Below are 18,874 nucleotides of genomic sequence, written 5' to 3'. Positions count from 1 at the left end.
TCCGCACAGAGAATGCGGACTTTTGCGACACCCTGTACATTCAATTTTCCGCGCGAGCTTTTTCACGTTGTAAAAATTTGCTTTACATAATGCTACTAATTCTGACACTGAAATTTCCTGTCTCTACAATAATCGATTATTTTTCAGTCAACGTGTAAGTCGTACCCATACACACCAGACAATAAGGTGAGACCAGACCAGTGGCGAGACGGTATTGCATCACCTCAAAAAGCCTTTTTCCGCTGCTTTAATTACTTAATGCGACTAATTGTGTCGGCGTTTTTACAGGAAGATGTTTATGAGCCAAGACCAAAAGAACCAACTTAGTAAACATTCTCTTTCCTCCTAACATTACATGTACTAAACTTTAACTCACGCGCATACAGACTCGTTTTTCCCTTTATAGGGTCCTTCAACGAAGGCCTAGTCTGTAAGTCGGGAAATAAGCCCTGCACAAGAGCTAGGCAACGGAGTAAATTTTCGATTATAGTTTTATTCAAAGGTCCAAGTGTTATGTCGTATCAAAGTTAAGGAGTTCTTTCTGAAAAACCCTGTACGTCCTACCTCTGACTCACAACAGGTGTGAATTCAAATTTCTTAGAAAATTTTGGATGTGCCTTCACTTGTTGTTTGCTTCAAACTACAGGTAAGTCGTCGTTCAAATTCATAAAATTGGCGGCAAAACCAATTAAATAATTTCAGTTTTGTTTGGGCCTTGGATGGATATTTTATAGGTACAGTAGATACGTTGTAATAACAGCTCTCTTTTTTGAACATTTTGATTTCCATATCTCTATTTTTTTGTAAAATTTTCTCTTATTGAAAAAAAAATCGAAAAAATTAACTGATGACGGTACTAAAACCTGTGCTGCCGTACAAAAAGTACTAGCAAGATTAACGTCCAACCCTGGCTCCAGATGAGTATTTAAGGGGGGGGGGCCTTAGTGGGCTTTAGCCCAAGGCGACATGTTCGGAGGGGCGGCAGATTTGAGGAATGAGTGATTAAGAAAATAATTAGAATGGGAGAAGTATGGTAAAAATGTTTTATATACTCCACAAGCAGTAAAACCATAAGTCTGCCTCTGGCTAGAGAGCGGGACACTAGGTCAGTGAATGACCAAACGAATGAACTACAGGGTTTGCAAGCATGTGAGGGATCAAAAGAGTGACAAATAGAGCAAAAAACCTCTCAGTGAGTGACCAAAAAGATTGAGTGAACCTAGAGAGTGTCTGAGTATAAGGAGTGACCTGGAAATCAAAGAGCCAAGTCAATGAGTGTGTGTTTGCATGCGAATGACCAGAAAAGAGTGACCTAGAGAGCGAGTGGCTATGTCAGTAAGTGACCTAGAGAATTTCTGAGCGTGAGAGTGATCTAAAGATCACGGGACCAGGTCAGTGAGTGACCAAAAGAGTGTGTGTTAGCATGTGAATAAACAAAAGTGTGACCTAGAGAGTGAGGAGCACGTCAGTAAACAATAAAAAGAGTGACTTAGAGAGCGAGTGACTAGGTCAGTAAGTGACCAAAAACGTGACCTAGAGAGTTTCTGTTTATGGAAGTAACCTAGAGATCAAGGGACCAGGTCAGAAGAAGAGCGACCAGAAGAGCGCGAGAGATCAAGTGCCCAAAGGGAGGGAGGGAGGGGAGAGAGAGAGAGAGAGAGAGAGAGAGAGAGAGAGAGAGAGAGTGTGTGTGTGTGTGTGTGTGTGTGATTTTTATAGTCATTTCCGCTTCGTAGCAGATTACAGATTATATTTGTAAAGTTCTAATAAAAAGTCAAAGTTTATCATCGATCTGATGTGAAATGTTTTTTGTATTTCACTAAGATAAAGACAATAAGATAACCTGGGTACATTATCATAGAATTCGATAGTGCCTAGAAGTGTTTAAACACATGCAATCTGAGAAATATTAGCATTATATGATTATTTTATTCTTGTTCTATACTTCAGCAGCGACCAACTTATATTCCTCTGATTATCGGGATATTTTACCGATAGCATTAAAATGACCGAGAAATTTTTCAAGGAGTTTGATGCTGTGGTATTTGGAGCCACTGGTTATACAGGAGAGTATGTTGTGGAAGAGCTTGCCAAAGTTTTGCAAGGAAGCGACAGAAAGTGGGCAGTTGCTGGAAGAAACAAGGAGAGATTGAGAGCTTCTTTACGGAAAGTTCAACAGTACCTTGAAGGTAAGCAGTTTTCAGTAAAAATGGTAATTAAACCATGTAATTCTAATTGTTAATTTATGGGGGTTTCTTTGCATCTTTATTTTTTGCACCTTCAGAACAACACTGAAGTGCCAGAAAAACTGCCCCCCACGAACACTCAGAACTGCTGATACATGGCGTGAATGGACTCCACTAATGTGTGAAGATATCTTAAAGTCAATTCATACCATGATTCTCTCAGGGCAGTCCGCATTCTATAACGGTGCGAGGTGATTTTGTATGTTGCAAGGTGTGCTCAACAATATTATCCATATGTGCTCAATAATATTCATGTCTGGGGGTTTATAGGCAACACCCCCTATAGATAAGAAATAGTCCTCAACACGAGTCGTGACGTCACGGTGTGGAGGCTGATCTATTTAGAACCCCTTAATACAGATGTATATGAAGGCGTCTTAGATCTATTACCTCCTAGAGCAGCGGTTCTCAACCTTTTTTGACTCGCGGAGCCCTTTTCAGTATACAATATTTTTTTTCGGCGGAGCCCTGTTTGACTCGAGGAGCCCTTTTTTGCACATAATTTTTATGGCAGAATCATGTAGACCTACCTCTCTTCTTTACTTATCCATCAAATTTACTGATTCATTTTATTTTCCTCGAGTCGCCGCGGAGCACCGGTTGAGAACCGCTGTCCTAGAGATACAGTAGGAGGTAATGGCTGATCGCGGGGACGACCGTTTTCTTTCCCTCATAATATCTTGCCTTTCAAGCATACTGAATCAATTTTTTTTACAGATTTCTGAAGTTCATGAAATTACGTACTTCAGCCTGCCAGGCCTTTTGTAAGCTGCTGTAATAGCCCCGAGGGCAGGACTCGGCAAAAAAATTCTCGCATTCCGCATGAAATTACCTTGATGTAAACAAACTATGAAATCAGTTGCTTGCACTGATTTTTTTTTTTTTTAATTTAAAAAAGTATTTGCTCTTAATTCCAACTTATTACCTTAATCATGAAAAAAAATTAAGTTTTTGCAATATATCTTCTTATTCTGATCAGAAAAATATTTTAAAAATAAATACAAAATAATTATTTGCAAAGCTAGACAAAAATTAATATAAATCAGCCATAAGATGAAATATAAACATCACTTTTTCTACAGGTCTTATAGTTGAACTGATAACTTCAAAATAAAGCAAGGAAGCAAAGAAAAAAACAACACTGTTCACTTCAAATTACAAAAATTTTGCATATTTATTCAAAAAATTGATAAAATTTGTAGAAAATTGCCACAAACATCATATTAGAAATAATTTTCACACAGAAAGTAGTAAAACTTATAAAAATTCCCATTTAATGTATGGAAGTTAGTGTTTATGGCAATATTTAATTGTGTTGCTTGATTCATCACACAATTTTCTCAACGTTGCGGCTGCAGCACATTTGAGATTTTTCGATGCCCCCTCCCCGAAATATGGATAATATAAAGAAATTTTACAATTTTTCTGGTTGATTCAGTTATTTCAGACACAATTCAAAATATGTGTCACTCTCGTAGCAACCCCCCCCCCCACCACTAAAATCAAAGAATGGTCTGAGATTAGTTTCATCCATTAGAAGCTTCACATTTTGTCAGTGATTCTCATTCAGGTAATAAACTTCTACTTACAGTAGCGATTGGTCTTCAGATTGCTCTGCACTAGGACTGACGATATTATCAGAAATTATTGTTCGAATAATTTGTGCATGAGGAATTAATGCAGGTTAACTACTAATAAATATCTGTATGCATAGGAACATATTGAGTGAAGAAGTAAACACACAAAATTATAAAATATGTAGAGAACAGCTATGTGAGTTCAAGTATATTTATTCAAATGAATTTGCTCTTTTACAAAAAAGCTATTGTTTTTGTTTGTTCTTCAACATAAACTAGCAATTCATTCGAAATATCCTCACATACATCGAATCCGTGATTAAGGCCGGGATTACACTATAAAAGTTTGATAAAAGATCTTTTATAAAACTTGAAAAATTCAACCAATAGGCACATCGGCTGCATTCGAGCAAATGCAACCGGTGATCTTATTGGTTGAATTTTTCACGTTTTATCAAAGAGCTTTTTCAAAACTTTTATAATGTAATCCCGGCCTAAGACCGGAATGACTCCCTAATAAAGAATAGTTGAGTCACCACAAGAATCCGCAGGCAGTTGTATACTGGAGTGAGAACAAAATGCTGTAAGAAAATGCAGTAAAAAATGTTACTCTTACATAGGATTACATATTTTTCAGTTATCTGCATGACTAAACACTAATTCATCCATATGAAATAAGTTCTTCCCTTTATAAGATTAAAAGCAATTACTCTAACCCTAGTCCTTGAGTTAAAAGGTAATAATTGTTTAGTATAAGTTGATAAATAGTTGACGCAAGCCAAAAATTAGTACGATATTCAATACTGTTGCTAAGTGACTTTTCTTTCTCTCCAACTTGATATAACGATCATCTGTGAACCAAAACATATACATATTTCGTTATAGAGGGATTATCATTATATCGAGAGGCATCAGTTTAACACTGATAAACATAAACATTTCCAAACCAGACGTTTATACTCCAGTGCTAAACTGATGCCTCTCGATGTAATGATAATCCCTCTATAACGATATATGTATATTTTTTTGGTTCACAGATTATCGTTACATCAAGTTGGAGAGAAAGAAAAGTCACTTAGCAACAGACATGCGAAATTCATTTGGTGAAAAGTTTATAAAAATTATCGCCAGTATTCGTCTGTAAATAATCGTACAGCTTCCATCGGGAGTTGTTGGCGTAATTTCCAGTCGCAGATAATGCAAGATTTCATTTCTTGCAAACCTGCATTAACGAACTTATTAAGGAAAAGGAACACCTGAGAAGTTTTTTTTTCAATTTTTATTTTTCTTAAAATGTAATTTCGTCTGAACTTTTTCATCGATTGCTTGTATGCTGTTTTTAATTTTTTTTTTTTCATTATGAGCGTATTTTGTCATATAAAGAGTACAATCTCAATTTTATTATTTTGCAAAAATAAAGCACATTTTCACCCCAATAAGTGGAAATTAAATTATTATTTTGCAATTAGTATTTCTCGGATACAGTGTGATCTCAATTAGTGTCTAAACCGGAGGTTTTCAACCCATGACCTGCGTACAAGGAATTGGCGAGAAATTCGGATGATCTCTACTTGACGAATGCGTGACGATAAATATTTTAACCCTGTCCTAACTTAACCGCACGTTAGAAAAAGGGAAAGAAGTTGAAGAAAAGGAAGAAAAAAAAACGAATGAAAGGAAAACAGAGTATAAAATGATTAAGAACAGATAAGAGAGAGTATAGAGAAAAGAGAGAGAGTAGGTATGCGAAGTAGATTTCTCTTTTCACTCTCACCCAACCTGTTCTCTTTTGCTCTTGTATGTATATAGTAGACGGATACATCATATGTGGGGAAAAAGATAATTGTATAGAAATAAAAGGAAGGTAATAAAAAAGGAACAACATTCTAGTAGGGTTAACAACAAAGCCTCGCGATCATGAGGAGAGAGGAAAAAAAACAGAGACAGCTAGTTTGAATTTATTCCACAGGCGTTTGGACGCAATATTACGTCCCTGATCGTAAAGTGGTTAAAAGACGACTGAGTTCCAGCACATTTCTTCAGGATATTGTGGAACTACATGGAGTCTTTCCGAACAGATGGATTGGCCGCTGTGGGTCCGTCGCTTGGACTCCCAGATCTTCCTATCTGTCCTCCCTAGATTTTTTTTTCTCTGGGGGCAGCTAAATAACGTCGTTTACGAGACGCCTGTCGAGTCACCAGAGGACCTTGTCACTTGAATTAGCGTCGCAGCTGCTGCTACTACTAAACCACACATGCACCTCGTTCGCATTCTTCTGCGTAACTTGTAACGAATTGGTACATGTTGGAATGAGTGTCCAAGTGTAATGCTTGTTATAGTGCTGCTATTTGCCATCTATTTTTCGAACTATGAGTGAAGTGCAATGATTGAAGATTTTACCGTTGCAGGCCTGTTGCTCTCCGTGGTGAGACTTTTTAACGGGGAGATCTGCTCGCATTCTCGCCTCGAAGTTGCGAAACCACAGAAAACCAACTTCAGCCGACCATCATTGGGGTTAAGCGTCACAGCTGCAGATGTTCGTGAAATGACAGGAATCCAACGGTGTACGCGATTCCCTCCGTCACCGATGTATCGTCTGTATTGCGTCTGGTGGTCATTCATTTGAGCATCTATTGCAAAATTTTCGATAATAACGATTCTTTGTCCTTTATTATTCGTCTTTACTGTGTTCTCAAATTTCACCACGCAGGCACCCTCTCGCGGCTCGCCGCTTGCTTTCCGATCCCACATTTTAAGGTGGAAGTTGTTTGTTTAGGCGAGTTCTATCACCTGTGAAAATTATGAAACTAATTCATAGTCAAACACATTGACTGGGCGCAGGGAATCCCGTAATATAAGTTTAATTGTATAGAGAGATAGACAGATACAACCGTACAGTATGGTCGCGTAAACAAGACTGATAGTTGCCACTCATATCAAAAGTAAATTGTACAAGATAAACAAAACAGAGGAGTTGCCATTCTGTAAACCAGCAGAATATAAAACTTCCAACACTCCCACCAATTCTATGGTTTACAGGTAATATATATATAAAACAAACATTGTCAAAAAAAATATATATAATCATGAAATTTTCACATTGAGCATGTTTCGCAATTTTTCAAACCTCTCTTTTGGAAGGCGTTTGGTGAAAATATCGGCTATTTGATCAACTGATTTAACATATTTCACACAGATGGATTTATCCTCATATTTTTCTCTTATGAAATGGTACCTAACATCTATGTGTTTGGTTCGCTTATGGAATACCGGGTTTTTGATGAGTTTTATGGCACTTTGGTTATCAATGCACAAGGGTACTCCATCGGCATTAATAATTTCACCAAAATCCTTGAGAAGTTGAGTTAACCACAGAGTTTCTTTCACAGCTGTCGAAGCAGAGATGTATTCTGCTTCTGTGGTTGATGTAGACACAAGTGACTGTTTTTGGGTAGCCCATGTCACAGCTCCATCGCTAATTTTGAACACATACCCTGATGTCGATTTTCGAGTGTCCACATCATTCGCAAAGTCAGCGTCGGAATAACCAACCAAGGTTGATTCATCACAGCTCTGTTGTGTATACTCGATTCCGTACGATGATGTACCTTTCAGGTATCTAAAGATTCTTTTGACGGCATTCCAATGACACAATCCAGGATTTTCTTGGTACCTGCTCACGATATTAACGGCAAACATTATGTCGGGACGAGTAGTGATAGCTAGAAACATTAATGTCCCAACTGCTTCACGGTAAGGTACTGAACCTTTTTCAAGTGGTGTTGAGTCTGCAGAGATTATAGCATTGGGATCCGCAGGAACACTGACAGGATTTGCATTCTCAAGAGAGAATCGTTTCAGCATTCTATGAATATAACTTTTCGAATGGATGAAGATGGAATTTTTCTTCTCAATGAACTCTATACCAACGAAAAGTCCCTTTTCACACACCACAGCTTCAAAAGTGTTCTTCAGATTATTGACGATTTCGATGAGGATGTCTTCATTTTCACAAAATAGTAAACCGTCATCTACGTAAAGGGCTAGTAACACAGTCTTTAATTTGAATGTCCCAAAGTAAACTGAAGAATCTGCAACTGATTGTACGAAACCATAACTTTTTAGAAAGTCTGAGAATTTCTTGTTCCAACATCTTGAAGCTTGTTTCAGACCGTACAAAGATTTCTTTAGTTTGCACACCTTGTTGTCATCGCTTGTTAATCCCGGAGGTGACTCAAGATATATTTCTTCCTCTATTTCACCATGGAGAAAAGCGGTTTTTATGTCAAATTGGATTATCTTGAGATTGCGTTGGACAGCAATAGCAAACAGAACCCTTATCGTGTCGTATCTTGAAGTTGGTGAATAGTTTTCTGAGTAATCAATTCCTTCAATCTGCGAAAAGCCTTTTGCACACAGCCTTGCTTTGAACTTCTTAATTTTTCCATCTGGGAAATATTTAATTTTGAATACCCATTTTGAACCTACAGTCCTTTTGCCATCTGGTAGATTGACAAAGTCAAAAACTTCATTCTTCTCAAGAGCATCGATTTCTTCTTTAATTGCTTTCTTCCATTCCTGTGACTGAGGAGAACACATCGTCTCTTCATATGAAACAGGTGTTTCGATTTCCATCACATTCGCTTCGAAGTAAGAAGGAGACTTTATTGCAGATCGATCTCGAAGATTGTACCTATGGGTTTCTCTTCCAGGATCAGGATTCTTAGATTCGCGATCAGACATATCATCTTGCATATCTTCATCACAGTTCGGGCTTATATCATTGTTTTCATCCGGAATGACATGTACCTTGGATGTTGAGGGAAGCATCTTCACATCATGGACTTCATTGAACTTGACATTTCTCGACACTTTCACAGTTCTTTTATTCGGATCGAATAATCGATAGTTGCTCGAGTCTCTATCATATCCCACGAAAATCATCTTCTTACTTTTGGGTTCCAGTTTTTTTCTTTGAGAGTCCGGAACGTGCATGAACGCTTCGCTTCCAAAAATTTTGAGATGATTCAGGCAATTTTTCTTTCCAGTCCAAAGTTCATATGGGGTAGAATTTGCAGCTTGACTCGTTGGTGTTCTGTTCAAAATATATACTGCAGTATTCACTGCTTCTGCCCACAAGTACTTAGGTAGCTGTTTTGCGTACAGCATTGATCTGGCACTTTCAACAATAGTTATGTCTCTTTCTGCACGACCGTTTTGTTCGGGTGTGTATGGTGCCGTTGTTTCCATCAAGATGCCTTTACGAGCAAGGAAATTGTTGAACTCGTTATTGATAAATTCAGTTCCATTGTCAGTTCTGACTGCTTTGACAACATGTTGAAATTTGTTTTCACAGAGATGAACAAATTTTCTGAACTGTTCAAACGCATCACTTTTGTGTTTTATGAAAGCAACTGAACGATAGCCTGTGAAATCATCCTTAAAAGGAATGAAATAATTTGCTCCTCCCACCGATTGAACAGACATCGGTCCACAAAGATCACAATGAATTAGTTCACCTGGGATAGTCGATTTATGTTCCCTTCTTGTGAAAGATAGCTTATGTTGCTTTCCATACTGACAAGCCTCACAAAAGAATTTTTCGGCATCAGAAAAATTAATATTTTCTTTCACAATATTTCGTTCACATAGCTCTTTAAGAGCCTTCATATTTATGTGACCAGTTCTTTCATGCCATAATTGCAAGTCGTTGTTACTTGTAATATTTACCTCATCACTAAATATGACTTTGAAAAGCATTTTATACAAATTATTTTCAGTACGAATACCTTCAGCAATTAATCTATTGTCATTATAAATTTTCACATAGTGATTTTTTTTAATTATCTTCATGTTCCTAGCAGCCAGTACACCTTCCGACAGTAAATTTCTTTTTAGACCAGGGACATATAATACTTCATGGATCTCCCCATTACTCCATGTACCATTCACGAGTTTCTTAATCAAAACCTTACCTCTACCAAGAACGGGTAATTCAGTGTTGTTGCCGAGCTTAATTTGACCATCTGCCTCTTGATAATCACTAAGACACTTTTTAATACACGTCATGTGAGCAGATGCGCCACTGTCAAGAATCCATTCATTTTCACCTGATTGAAGAGCGCTGGAGACACTTTCAGCACTGAGCAAATCATGATTCACATCGGTAAAATTGGACGCACCATCATTTTCGGACGAACGACGATTGAAGTCGTGCTTTCGTTGTTTACATTCGAAGGCATAGTGCCCTTTCCTTCGGCAAGAATAACAGATCACTTTCGACTTGTCGAGACGCTTTTCGGATTTTTCATGACTCTGAAAATTTTTGTTTTTCGACGAATAGTACTTCTTCGGCTTAGAAACTGAGACACACGCAGTTTCACTCTGTTCGTTGCGCGAAATCGAAAGCTCTTCATCGATGAGACGTGCCGTTAAATTGGCGACCGTTTGCTTACTTGAATCCATAGACAACCAGGCTTGACGAAAGTTCATGTATTTTGTCGGCAAAGTACTTAGAATTTTCGTTGTGATTGTAACATCACTCACCTCTTCACCGGCGTCCGTGATTTGACGAGCGAGGTTTTCAACTTTCGCTATATACTCCACAGCTGACTCGCTGCTTTCCATTTTCAGCTGATGAAATCTGTTCAGCAATAACATTTTGTTGAAGGCGGACTTTTGCTGATAAATCGAGTCTAGTTTGTCAATCATTTCTTTCGAGGAACGACAGTTCTGAACCAAGGATATCTGGGTCATCTCCATCGCCGAGGTGATAACAAACATCACTGTTGCGTCAGCTTTCTCCCATCGTGCGAGGGCAGGACCTGCATCCGGTTTAGCATTCTCGCCTACAACCACGTGGTAGACTCCTTTAGCTTTCAACGCACAGTTCACCAAGAACTTCCATTGGGAATAATTCGAGCCGTCGAATTTGTTGATTGACGAAATCTCAACTGCAGCCATCGTGGTAGTCGAAACGTAAACCAACGGATTCGGAAACTAGAACTTGTTCACAAAGAACACAAATCCCTCAAAACTTACAATTAACTTGTCAACAGGGTCTGGGGACATAACCTGTGAAAATTATGAAACTAATTCATAGTCAAACACATTGACTGGGCGCAGGGAATCCCGTAATATAAGTTTAATTGTATAGAGAGATAGACAGATACAACCGTACAGTATGTCCGCGTAAACAAGACTGATAGTTGCCACTCATATCAAAAGTAAATTGTACAAGATAAACAAAACAGAGGAGTTGCCATTCTGTAAACCAGCAGAATATAAAACTTCAACACACCTTACAGATCTGATCATCGGTTTAGTTACACCTTGTCATGAATAGTCATGAGCGGAGGGGGAAGACAAATCAAAGAAAATCTTAAAACAATAATTCACATGGGAAGATTCAGAGCTTAAGACGTTTTAATGTTTCAAATATTCCAGGTATTCATAATGGGTACATATTCAGAAATATCAGCTATTTCAGGTCACATAATTAACAACTATTTGTTATGCATGGTAAGATTAGGGGATCGAATTAAGAGCTCTTAGAAATTTAAATTAATACTTCACGTACCAGATCTGGTTGTCAATATTAGTCGGTTACCTCGGTGAAGCCAGCGAAGAGAAGATCCGGAGTGGTGATACTAAGAAAGGGTCCCGGGGCACGGAAGACTTCAAGTACGTCATACTTCTTGAGGAAGGACCCATGGATGACGAGGTTCAGGTAGATCGTGGTCGCACCGTTGGGACATCATCTGCTCGGAACCAGTGGACGGACCGCCTGGTGGAAGTCATCTCTTTCCATCGTGACACCTATGGGCTCGCCGTACAACTCAACGTGATTCAGTCCATTAGAATAGGGTGTTCACCCATTTCCCTACTTTATTTCCTGCCTTTACGGTAGCTTTCAAGTCCGTTTTTACATTTTAGGATTATAACGCATGGCTCTCTTATCACTCATTGTACATCGTCTCAATTAGCAGAGCCGGGGTAAAGACAACCTCGCTCGATAGCCGTTCGAACCAGAAGAAGGAAAAACTTGTATTTTCTCTTTTTTTTTCCTGCCCGTTCTCCGGAACAGGTTTTCCTTTACGCCAAAACAGCCTCTTGGCGACGGTGCGCAGGTCGTTGGCGGGAAAGTTGTGTGACTTCACAACAACCTTGTACATATATAACTTACGAGGGCGCGGTAACCCAGGTCGATAAGATACTCGCCTAAAGTACCAAGGGATGTTTAGAGGCACCGTGAGTTCGATACCCTGTTCGTCCTTGTCAGAAAATTTTCCTGACACAGGGGTACAACAGAAACGGTGACATGACCGCAGAAAAAATTGCTACCGCAGGGAGTTCCCCCATCGAGGGGTTAGCGCACCAACCTCTCGATGAGTATAAAAAAAAGCAAACCTGCCGTTCGGAATCGACAATAAATTGTAGGTATCGGTCTAATTAGCCCTCGTGTGCAGAAAATAACCGCGGTGCGACAAAAATGATGAATATAACTTGCGCTACTCATAACTACTTTTTTCCAGTTTTTGTCACTTTTTTTCTATAATTTTGAAAAAAGGCTCTTTTTTATTTTCAGACAATGATATCTCTGAAATTCCCATCATAGAAGCTGACGTAGAAAACGAGTCATCCATAGATGCCATGTGTGAGAGGACAAAACTTGTTCTGAATTGTGTTGGCCCGGTAAAAAATTTCACTTTAAGTATGTGCTCGGTAGAATAAAATTAAATTGTGATTAGATGAAGAGTTAAAAAAGCTCAGTCAAACTCGGTTATAACGACCTCGGTTTCAACGACACCTCAACTTTAACATCAATAATTGGTGGTCGCGGCTGATTGACATAGAAAATAATGTTAATGAACCTTGCTCATAACGTCTTTGGGTTGGTTTGGTAACCAACGACCCGGGATATAACGACACATTTTTTATCGCTTTTGCTTCCGTTTCTATGGCATTTTCCTAAGAAATTCCGAGAATTAGAGCTGATCACATTCAAGGAATGATTGTCTGTTATTCTAATAATAGTGAAAAAAGCGTTAAAAAAAGCGCTTATATATAGACGAAAAAAAATAGTGATAGCTAACAGGGAAAAAAAATTCAATTACTTGATATGACCCGTAAAACGGGACATTTCCGTATATATTATTTCCGTAATTTTTCTCCTCCGATTTTCATTTTATAAAAATGGCCTTTTTTTTTGTTTTTTCTACGAAGAGGTTTTTTTAAATTTATAATCATTACTAAAATCGGAGATGAAGATACTATGCATGATTTAGAATATGTATTATACTATGACTATATATACATAGATACACACAGTATTTATTTTAAAAAAATGCTACGTGTTAAATCTTTTTTTTCCTCGTGAATACGTTTTGCAGTACTTTATCAGTGCCAAGGCTGTTTATGGGCAACAAAGAGCAATTTCGCTGACAATTGGCAATTTCTCGTGTTTATGATCCCGATTTCCCACATTTTTCTAGGTAAATTATGGTCACCCTAATCGCTATGAACTTTCAACTGAACATACAATATCTGATTGCATCTTTGTATTGTATTGTATATTTTTCACACACTTGAAAGGTTTTAACATCAACCTCGGTTGTAACGGCAAAACTTCACAGAATCTTCGATGTCGTTATAACTGAGTTTGACTATTAAAAAAATAAAGTGCAACAGCTCTGAGTTTCCAGTGATAAAGTTGTAGAGTGCTTTTTGTTGGGTTATACAGCAAGTTCTGAGCATATTGCATGTAAGGTTATTGAGCAAAAGATAAATACTTTAAGCTTTTCTTCATATGGTATAAGTCTATGATAAGCAGCAGATATGGGATATCTGCTGATTATGGTGAATAAGATATGCACTTTTCTTCTATATAAGTATCCTCTGCATTTCTTACATTTTCCCGTATTCGGGATCACTATTTCCCGCATTTTCGATGATGTATGGTGAACCCCTAAGTATTAAGGTATACTTTTTATTTCAACCCATATGGATATTACCTGATATCAATTATACAAAGGTTGAATAACTTTTCATTCAGTTAGAATTAAATTATCGAGTCTGTCCGCGGACCATAAGTTGAGAAACGCCAATGTAATGCGTTAAAGGACACTCCGATTTTTGATGAGTCATACGCATGAGCAATTGGAGCACAGTCCTTTTGATGAATGTGACATGGGAGAAAAATACTTTTTTTGGGAATTTTTCCGGCCAATCATTGTGCAATATTAGTTGTGTTTTAAATTTTTAATACTGATTATATAAAAAAGATGCGTTACGGCTTATTACGAAATTTGTATCTTTAGTTTTTTGGATTTTTATTGGATATTTAGGAAAACATTTTTTGTTATGTTGAATTTATGACATGCTTTAAAAAATGTTTGCATTGATGTATTTTGTTTTTAACATTTTTTCAATTAGTATAAATTATATGGTGAAGTCGTCGTCGCCTCATGTGTAAGAAATAAAACTCATTATGTTGATTTGAGCGCAGAAATAAAGGTAAGTTACCATTTCCATCATATAGCCATGAAAGAATTAAATTCCACTGAGGTAAGTGGAACCGCTTTTTTTTTTTCATTAGTGCAAATTCAATCTAGCACCTTCGTTGGAGAAGTCGACGGAACTTCGTGAAAATATAATAGCAAGTTTCTTGAATATCATGATTTTTTTAGGGCTAATGTTTAAAAAATTATTTTCTGCATGTTCCTTTTTCAAGATTAGTTTTGTTTCCCAATTAGCGAAGGGTTCCACTTCCCTCGATGAGTGGGGCAAATCGAACGCATTTCTGATCGTGATCACTCTTTAAAATCATTCATAAAATTATGATCATAAATGAAAGAAGTATAAACAAAGCGAAAGAATTCATTGAAACCATAAAGAAGTGATTTTTTTTAATGAAAAACTTTGGTATGTATATATATAAAATTCACCACACATAATAACGGGGAGACCGGGGCTTAGTTGGCAAAGTTTTTTTACTTTTTGATTTTTCTATTTTTTCCTGTGATACAGACGTCTTTTCTATTTTTTCCTGTAATACAGACGTTTTTTCTAGCAACGAGCGCTGCCTTTATGCATCACCAAAAGAAGAGCACCCTTAAGGCAAGTTTTACCATGCGAATGCATGGAATCAGGGTGATTTCGATCCTTTAATGCAATTTGTACAAAGTATTTAATTGAGACGTTGATCTAGTGCTCGCGAGCACAAAATTGGACACGAGCGTCGAGCACCCTGGGTGCTTCAGGGAGCACCACGGTGCTCGCGAGCAACGGTGGAAGATACCTGCTGTAATACTTACAACAAATGTAACCGATTCTGCGGATATAGCGATACTCCTTGGCTACAAATTAATGATGAAAATATCACTTAAAATTGTATGCTTATTTCGTCAAATCTGTTAAAAACAGTTCAAAAACTATACCAGATGTTGGACAAGTTAGCATAACCCCTGGGGTAAATTGGCATAGCATGATGGTTGATAGGATCTAAGTAACTACAAAACATGTATTTCAATACAAAAATGCAGAAAAGAAAATGATGTGCATGTTAAGCATCAAATATTTTGAAGAAGAAAACAACTTATACTGTACTTGTAAAAAGAAATGTTACGAAAAAAACCCAAGAGTACAAGGAAGTCATCATTCACAGCTTCATGTACACCAAGAAAGTAGCTCGATCACTAACTTGAACTGGCGGTTGTAGTTTTCGCACAATTTTGCTGTGGTCATACAGAACCGGTAAGTTGATATATGACACGCGTACTATGTTCCAACATGCCCCTCAGCTGGAATGCCTACTTGCCCCAACATGACTCTTTACAGAAGACAGCTAGCTGCCTCGCTGTTCCACAAAAGTTTCATGAAGTATTTCAGCACTAGAATACAAAACGTTATTGAACACTCTACCCATCACAACTGTTGAAAACGCTTCAAGATATTCATGGGCAGAGAAGCTATATGTCAACTTGACTTTTATGTCAACTAGTCCCGGTCTCCCCACCTCCCCCATCCCATAAATATTAACTGAGACATTATGAGACAAATGACAAGGGAAATGTGTGTATTTTTTCCCAGACTATAAAACTTGAGAGGTGAAGGGGAAATTACATAATTTCATCACTACTAATCATGCTTTTGTCTTGAATGTTGGGTCATTGAAATTAAGATGTACAGTCAAGTGTCAATTGCAATCAAGTCAATGGAGTCAAGTGTCAATTGGAATCAAGTCAATTGGAATCAAGTCAATGGAGTCAAGTCAATGGAGTCAAGTGTCAATACTTGGGACAATCTTAACTTTGCAATAAAAATCAACTCCTCGATGGAACGTTAATATTTTTAAAAAAAACCCTACATTCTGAAGGGTGTCTGAGCTCTTTGAAAACGGTATTTATCTAGTCTATTCATGTTCGGTAATTTTCCGGTGATTTTAGTAATAATTGGCAATTTTTCTCAACTTATGGAGGTAATTGGCGATTTCTTTTCTTTTTCCAACACTGGTATCCTAATTTCTCGCATTTTTCTCGAAGAAATATGGTCAGCCTGATTATGTGGCAAAATTTTTTTTCCCTCCGTTATTACCGGTGACTGGAAGAAAGAAACTTCATTTTTGCTTTGTGAAAGAAATTTCATTTATTCTAGAATTATTTCTTTCATCAATTCTAGAATTAATCGTTTTTTAATGTTTTTTCAGAGCTGCCCTTTGGGGTGTGTGACAGGTACGGTCGCACCGGGCCCCACGTTTATCTGCGGTGCGGCACTTAGGGTAATAATAACTTCTTTCGTAAATTCTGAATTTTCATCAAAAAATTCTGGAAAATCCGTATCTTCATCAATTCTGGAAATCTGCATTTTCATCAATTCTGAAATTTTTTCTTTCATAAACCCTGAATTTTTCCGCCAATTCTGGAATTCTGAAAAATTTCATCATTTCTAAAATTATTTCTTTCACTTATTTTCAAAATATTTTAATCAATTCTAAAACATTCCTTTCATCTATTCTGAAAATTTTCATCAATTCTGGAATTATCTCTTTTATTTATTCTGAATTTTCATGGGTGCTGGAATTATCACCATGAATTATTTTCCTTATTTCCAATTGATCCATTTCCATTAGTTCTCAGACAATATTTTGCCTCTGGCCCACTATTAGTTTCGCACCGGGCCCAGCGTCTGGTAAGGGCGACCCTGATATTTTCATTTGATAATAATTCGCATGCTACGACAAAAAGCTCTGACAGCCAAATGTGGCCCGTGGGCCATGCATTATGAACGCATGATATGCATTATTATTAACAAGACTCCTGTTCTACACCACAAAGGGTTAAAAACTCCAAATTATTTAACTTTTATAGCGGCAATCCCGAGATATCTCGTCAAACTTGATCTGCTTTATTACGGTCACCCCGAAATATCTCGGGTTCTTAACACGCTTTTATTTCCAATGGGGCAGTTATAATGCGAATCAGAAACATTTTAAAAACCGCTTAAAGGATTAATCTATTCTAATAGCTTCTGATACGAAACCATGCACATTTTCAAGACATCAATGATGAACATTTTAAAAGACAATAATAATTTTATCTTGTCATTATAACCTTATTTCAGTTCAATGAGACCATGCAAGCTAAATATTTCTACAGCGCTAAAGAAAACCATACATACATAGTTTCTCCTTGTGGATACAGTGCGATCCCTTCTGATTATGGCTTATCGCTACTGAAAGAAAAGTTTCCAGGTTTGTTATAAATTATACACACAGTTTACACAGGCTGTCCTAAATTGTTTGCACAGCAAATATCTCTCTTTAGAAACACATAGTTTCAATTACAAAAAGTTTTCAAATGACGTGCAATAACTTAAGATATCTTCTCTCTCTCCGATTACCTTTCTCGTAACTTTTCTTTAAAATGGTACTGGAGTGAACTTTAATAATATTTTTGATAGAAAGTGTCCCAAAGTGGAAATAATAATAAATTTTGTGGACTGCCTACGTCATTTTCTATGAGAAAGTCATTTTTATGTCGAATTTTGAGTTGATCGTATGTTTGACCGGGCCTTCGACTCAAAAATTAATGAAACCGGGCCGCGGGCTTGAAAAAGTTGCGAACCACTGCTTTAGGGGTATGCGCTCACGAATGAGATGAAAAACAAAAACCAAGCTCTTGTGGTTACGGTTACAGCACCAAAATTTCTGCTTTCGTAACCGCAAGAGCCAGGTTTTTGTTTTTCATCTCATTCTTGAGCGCATACTCTTGGACACCTATACAGTATCTCGAATTTCATTAAGTATTAGTTGAATTTAGCTGCCGCTACACGGGCTCTTACATCGCCAATTTTTTTATGACCACCCTATATGTTTAAGTCAACACTTGCAGGGGTATCCGCTGCGCAAACAATTTGGGACAGCATGTGTTTTACGTAACAATGTTTTTTTCCCTGCATGTAACATGCAAAATATTAGTCTAAACTGATGTATTCTTTTTCTATTTCAGGAGACTTAAACTCAGTGGAGATATTTTCGCACATTACCCCCGCTCCAGAAGTATGTGTGAATTTATTATTTTAGTTAAAATAATATATATATATATATATATATATATAATAAACATCAACACACACAAACAACAATAGGTTATCGCCAGACGCGGATTTATTATTTTTCACCTCTGGGCTACACAAATTTTGTCGCCCTTCTCCCATTATATTCTTTACCACTCATTCCTCAAAGCCTCAATTAAGTGCTGTTCCACATCACTTAATCGAATGACCTGTTACACGTTTTCAAACCAATGAAGTGGCCTAAAGGTTGAGCAACCTTGATGTAGAGACCCTGTGTGATAAAACTCCCAATTAAGGAAATGTTAATGCGGCTCTTACATTTCGTAGAAATCATTTAGAAAAAAATTCATATTTTTAAATGCAATATATTAACGGGGAGGCTTTGAAGTTTTCATTATGTCACCCGTGAATTGAGGGTGTGGTCCACAAATTGAGAAACGTGAATTAAATTCAAAGTTGTAGAAATTCTTTAATTA

General features: G+C 37.3%; 1 protein-coding gene across 1 annotated transcript in view; it reads left to right on the top strand.

Moving 5' to 3' along the window:
- The first annotated feature begins 1,890 nt into the window (after nt 1–1,890).
- Nucleotides 1,891–18,874, top strand: part of LOC149074176 (saccharopine dehydrogenase-like oxidoreductase) — a 53,016-nt gene continuing 36,032 nt past the window's right edge. The window contains exons 1-5 of the mRNA XM_089246679.1: nt 1,891–2,189; nt 12,412–12,518; nt 14,259–14,339; nt 17,445–17,574; nt 18,332–18,381. Of these exons, the coding sequence (XP_089102805.1) occupies nt 2,006–2,189; nt 12,412–12,518; nt 14,259–14,339; nt 17,445–17,574; nt 18,332–18,381 (552 nt within the window). The 5' untranslated portion in view covers nt 1,891–2,005. The remainder of the gene's footprint in view (nt 2,190–12,411; nt 12,519–14,258; nt 14,340–17,444; nt 17,575–18,331; nt 18,382–18,874) is intronic.

This window comes from Pholcus phalangioides, unplaced genomic scaffold (genome assembly GCF_987345545.1).
Source record: "Pholcus phalangioides strain wild (caught in Gottingen) unplaced genomic scaffold, Ppha-v1.0 ptg000017l_1, whole genome shotgun sequence".
Lineage (NCBI taxonomy): Eukaryota > Metazoa > Arthropoda > Arachnida > Araneae > Pholcidae > Pholcus > Pholcus phalangioides.
This window is presented reverse-complemented; position numbering and strand designations above follow the sequence as displayed.